At 37.0% G+C, this 5,785-nt stretch overlaps 1 protein-coding gene across 1 annotated transcript; it reads right to left on the reverse strand.

Moving 5' to 3' along the window:
• Positions 1-4,095: 4,095 nt before the first annotated feature.
• LOC136227974 (17.8 kDa class I heat shock protein-like) lies at positions 4,096-4,834 on the reverse strand. The gene has a single exon (XM_066016773.1). It carries the CDS (start codon positions 4,741-4,743, stop codon positions 4,288-4,290), a length of 456 nt encoding a protein of 151 aa, XP_065872845.1. The 5' UTR covers positions 4,744-4,834; the 3' UTR covers positions 4,096-4,287.
• Between the last annotated feature and the right edge of the window lie 951 nt (positions 4,835-5,785).

Here is a 5,785-nt window from a genome sequence, read left to right on the forward strand (position 1 = left end):
TTTGTTCAATGTTGAGTTAAAATTGTTTATAAGACATAAAGACTAAAAGGCTTAAAGCCCAATACGGAAGTCAAAGCCCAAGTCAAACAGATCAAGACCACTCGGCCCGCGTGTGCAAAACGCTGTCGTTGTGTACAAAACGCAGCTCAGCGGAAGAAGGATCGAGAAGACCTTCGTTGAACAACTTCGGAACGAAGCTGCTGAGTTGTATCGACAAAGAGTACAAGACAGCAGCTGAGCAAGAACAACTTCCAGACAAAGTATTTCTACTTTAGGTAAAGTTCAGAAGACACAGAAAGCTGTCTAGTTGACCTTACCATAAATGGAGAGACATTCTGCCGGACTGACTAAAAGCTGCTCAGCACTGACCGAAGACAGAAGATACTTGAATCTGATTGGCCAAGAGCACTGAGCAGGACTGAGTGACAACGACAGGAAGCCGTTTCCCTCCAATGGTTATTTCGAAATTCGAAATGACCGATGCCTCAGACGTCTCTATAAATAGGGCCTTTCAGTTGCTTCATTCAATATAGAACTTTATCAAGCCATTACGCTGACCAAAATTCTACTCAAAGTTCTGTGAGAAAAAGCAAAGCAAATACTTACACCAAATTCTATATCTTTTGTGTAAAAGTCTAGAGTGATTATTCAATCATCTAAGGTGTCTTAGCAATTGTTGTTTAGGACAAATCTTTATCATTTCTAGAGATTAGAAAGGAGAGGCTGAGTACTCGGTTATAGTACTCAGCAAGAGATTAGGAGTGAGTAGAGATATAGAGGAAGGTACTCTTGTTATACTCAGCTTCTAAGTTGTAAAAGGTTTGATGCTCTACCGTTAAAGAGCTCAGTAGAGAATTCGAAAGCTCGGAACGTGTTCCGAGGACAGGACGTAGGCTTAGAGGCCGAACCTGGATAAATCTGCTGAGTAACATCTTTCTAATCTTAAACTCCTTAATATATATATTGCTTGCTTAAACAAAACTGACCAAGTAAAGAGGTCACGCTGAGTTGTGTGTATTGAGTATCTGAGTTTAGGAATAGACTCAAGTGCTATCTCCTGACTCAAAGAAAGAAGCTGACTTAGTCATCAGTTGACTAAGCTAGTGTCTTAATTTACTCAGCACGCTGTGTAATCCTTTTTCAAAGAAAAAGAAGTCAGCCTTAACGTACTAAAATTTTAAATAGTTCCTATCCCCCCTTGGAACTAACTTGTTACGTTATAAGGGACCAACAAGTTCTGGTGTTTTCATTAAAACGTAGTTGAATTCAAAATCTTTACAAGGAAACTTTGTTGAACACTTAGGCAAATTGATATCATCAGTAGAGTATCAATTTGGTTAAGGTAGCAATCTAACCCGACCGTAGGAGGATTGACTGCAGTTCAAAGCCTTTAAATTAGAGGAATCGACGTTTATTTCATTGTTATAATTTATACAAAGTTTAAAGTTGTTTTCTTTGCTTAATGCAAACGAATACATTTGTTTACTTTTCTAAAGAAATAAACGTTTCTGTTTTGTAAATTTATCCTTAAATCAGAAGTGATTTCTAAACATTCGTTATACTCTAATCTAATTCTTACTCTAGCAATTTCAAAACCAAATTCAATTAAACGATTTTACATATTATAAACCTTAAAGTAAATCTAACTGATTCAAAATAAGTTTTCGCGTTCCCTGTGGGTTCGATATCTTTTATTACTACAAGCGTATACCGTGCACTTGCGGAAATCGCTCAACAGACTCCATTTTGAAAAGGGCTATTAACTTCATGTGCACCTTTCAATCCAGCCTCTTGAATCATATCCTGAATATATTTATGTTGTGACAAAACTAATCCTTCCCTGCTTCTGGCCAATTCAATGCCAAGGAAATATTTAGCCACTCCTAAATCTTTAATGGTGAATGCTGTGTGTAAAGCATGTTTGACACCATCAATGACTTGAATAGATGTGCCTGTTAACAGTATATCATCTACATATACTGTTAATGCTGTAAACTCTCCCCCTTCTGTCTGTGTAAACAGACAATAATCATGATCAGACCTTGTAAAACCAAGCTGAAGCAAGGTAGCAGTAAACTCCTTGTTCCACTGGCGACCAGCCTGTTTCAAGCCATAAATTGACTTGATGAGCTTACAAACTTGACCAGGTTTGGCTTTAGAATAACCCTCAGGAGGCACCATATAGAGCTCTTCCTCAATAAAACCATGTAAGTAGGCATTATTGATATCACACTGCAATATGTCCCACTCGAAGTGAGCTGCCAAAGCTAGAAAAAGTCTCACTGTAACCACTTTAGCAACCGGGGAGAAGCTGTCATGTAATCAACCCCCCATCTTCAGGAAATAAAAAAAGAGAATCACAACTCTAATTTTTTCGATGGAGGAGGCAAATTATTTTTTGGAAAATTTTTCAAATTACACCACTTCTTTTTTAAAAATTTCAATTGCTTAATTGTTTTATCTTTTCACTCACTTCAACATCTAATTTTTAAGTAACTTTTTTTATTTTATTTTTAGGTTTATGATTTCTAAATTTGGAATTGTTAAATTAGGGATTATTAATATGTTGTTTACTTAGAGATTCTAAATTAGAGTGTTTAATAGTGTGGTTGGGCCATTTCCGCCTCACCATCCATCTCGGGTCCTAATTAAACACATCCGGTCCCTGCTATCATGCTTGGATGAATGCAAAGTTCAACACATCCACAGAGAAAGAAACAAGAGTGCAGATTTCCTTGCTAAATAGGCTCATTCGCTAAGACTAGGAGCGACAGTTCTTCATCAAGCCCCTACGGAAATTTTAGGGATCCTAACGCTTTGGAAATTTCTTCCCCTAAGATGGTAGCTAATTAATTGTGCTGTTGTACTGGTTTTTTTTTTTCCTGGTCTTTTTTCTTCTTTCTTTGTTCTTCTGCTTTGCTGTTTTGTTCCGAGAAATTCACAAAAAAAAAATTATAACTTATAATTAATTTAGGAAATCTAATTTAGGGATTTCTAATTAGGATTTAATTTTAGGGTTTAATTTTGGAAATCTAATTTAGGAAATTCTAATTTGGTGATGTATTAATTTAGGCTCCTAATTAGGGTTTAATTTTAGGGTTTAATTTTGGAAATCTATTTTAGGAAATTCTAATTTGGTGATGTATTAATTTAGGCTCCACGTACAAAATAGTATCAATATAGACATCAAATCAGAGCTTAACGGAGTAATATCAATGGTGTGTCCCGTTTCGTTATGCAGGCCTATATTGGTACCATTTTTTAAACGTTAAACCTATATTGGCGCTATTTTGTACGTTAGACCTAAATTGACACTTCTTCAAAAACCACATCCCAATTTTGGTACGTTATTCATATAATTAATTTAGGGTCTAATTTAGAATTTCTTGAAATTTATAAAAATAACATGGATCAGTCTAACCCGACATCTAATCCAATTCGTAGGCACGGTCTAGCTTTCCGACCTATAGGTCGGGGTTCCGCCACTTATTATAAAAAACTACTCAATTACAAATCACAAGAAGAAACGAAAAAAAGATTTGAAGAAAAAGCTATTGATTTTTTTAGTAGAATTGGAAGGCATGGAGGCCTAGAAAAAAAGAAAGAAAAACTAAAAATTAAAAACGGACAAGTCTTGACTGAACTTCTATTGTCATCAGTAAGGATTTTCTGGAAACCTGCACGAGACAGACCAAATTCATAATGACCCAAAGAACAAAAACCCAACAGCCAATCAACCGTCCTGTTATCCTCTCTGTACGTATGGAAAAAATGAATCTTCCAATCTTTCTCGTGGTAAAATAAGTATTTCTCAATGATGTAAACTGATCAACTCAAGCTATTTAAAAAAAAAAGAGAAAATATAAAGTAATACAAATAATGTAAAAAATGAAGAAAGAAATCAATGAAAAAAGAGTAAAAAATCTAACAGAACCGATACTGTAGAAAACCAGCATAATCGGAAGAGATAAATGATGATATAAACGAAAGAGAACTTTGCCAAATGGATGAACCAATAGACGTCCGACCAAAATTAACTAAAATATCAGCAGTACTATTGTCTTCCGGAAAGATATGTGAAACAAATAACTGCAATTCCGAAATGTGTTATTGATTTTATTAAACAAGAAAGAAAAGCAAGCTCAACATTACATTAGAAGAAAGCTCCAAATTAAACCGATTACACAAAACTCATACAGCAAAACACATCACACTCATTAAAGTTACTCTGCAACACAAAGCACATATGGATAATTACGAGTTAATTAGCCAGAGATGTCAATTGCCTTAACATCTGGTTTCTTTAACTTCCTCTTTAGGCACTGTAACTGTCAGAACTCCATTCTCCATACTCGCCTTTACCTCATCAACCTTTGCATTTTCCGACAGCCTGAACCGCCTCAAGAATTTTCCACTGGATCTTTCAACTCTATGCCATTTATCATTCTTTTCTTCTTTATCTCTGCTTCTCTCTCCACTTATCTGTAAAACCTGACCTTCTTCAACCTCCACTTTCACTTCTTCTTTCTTCAATCCTGGAAGATCTGCTTTGAATACGTGGGCCTCCGGTGTCTCCTTCCAGTCTATTCTTGTGTTTGCAAACGCCGTTGTTTCGTTCGATAGCTCCGATCGAGGGACTAGGGAGGCCATAGGGAAATCCTGGAAGGGATCCCAGACGTCGAGAGAGAATGGATCGAAGATGTTGCTTCTCCGGCCGCCGAAGATGCTCGGAATGATAGACATTTTGATTTCCTAATTAATTGGATGCTGAAAATGGATACTTTGTATATCTTTTTCTCTGGTTCTGGTTTGGAGAGAGTGGAGATGGGAAAGAGGTATTTATAGGAAAGGAAAGAAGATGATAGGATTTCCATACAATTCTCTTGATGCTTCAAGAAGATGGAGGCACCCCGATCTTTCTCGAATGTGGGAGAAATATCCAGTACATCTATATGTTTGGGTTAACTTATTTTTAATATATTTTCCTCTAACATTTACTAATGCATAAATGGGCTAATTTTTCTTTTATTTTGGGACATTTACATGAAAATCATCTTATAAGAATTATTTACAATTCTGTTAAATAACAATTATAATTATATCAAACTAAATAAATTATTATTTTTAATATACCCTTTATACCATTAATAAACCACTTATGGTTAGGATAGGTCAAGAAATTATGAAGCACATGATCAGGCAGGGCTTCCCTCCACACCTTCATGCTCTTAACACAATCCTTAAGAGCATGACAGGTAGTTTCAGACCGGACTCGACACCTACTACAAGTACCAGCCTCCACTAAATGGCGTCTTTTCCTATCTATGTTAGTAAGTGATTCGGAATGTCACTTAGGCCCAAGAGGCCCAGCGATGCCCGACCAACGAATGGGCCAGGACAACAGAAGGCCCACAGGCCTAAGTCAATCCGCTATAAATACACCAAAGAAGGAAGAAGAGTGGATCGGGTAACTAATTTCCTACCTCACTTTCATTTGATTAGAATACTCTCTTGAACCACTAACTGTCTTAATCTTCGGAGTATCCGCAGGGACCGTTCCCCGCGCAGAGACGACTCTCGAAGAAGCCAGACCCTCCCGACGAAGACCCAGATCACTGTTCCGCATTCTCAGATTATTTGGTGCGGTGAACGTGGAATACAAGTGACTTCGGAGCTTCAAACAAAATGCAAACCCCGACTGACTCTGTCCCAACGATAGTACCGGAAATAGGAGCAACCAGCTCCATGACTAACGTCGAGCGTTCCACTCCGAACATTCCAATTT

Source organism: Euphorbia lathyris, chromosome 4, assembly GCF_963576675.1.
Source record: "Euphorbia lathyris chromosome 4, ddEupLath1.1, whole genome shotgun sequence".
In the NCBI taxonomy this organism is placed as follows: domain Eukaryota; kingdom Viridiplantae; phylum Streptophyta; class Magnoliopsida; order Malpighiales; family Euphorbiaceae; genus Euphorbia; species Euphorbia lathyris.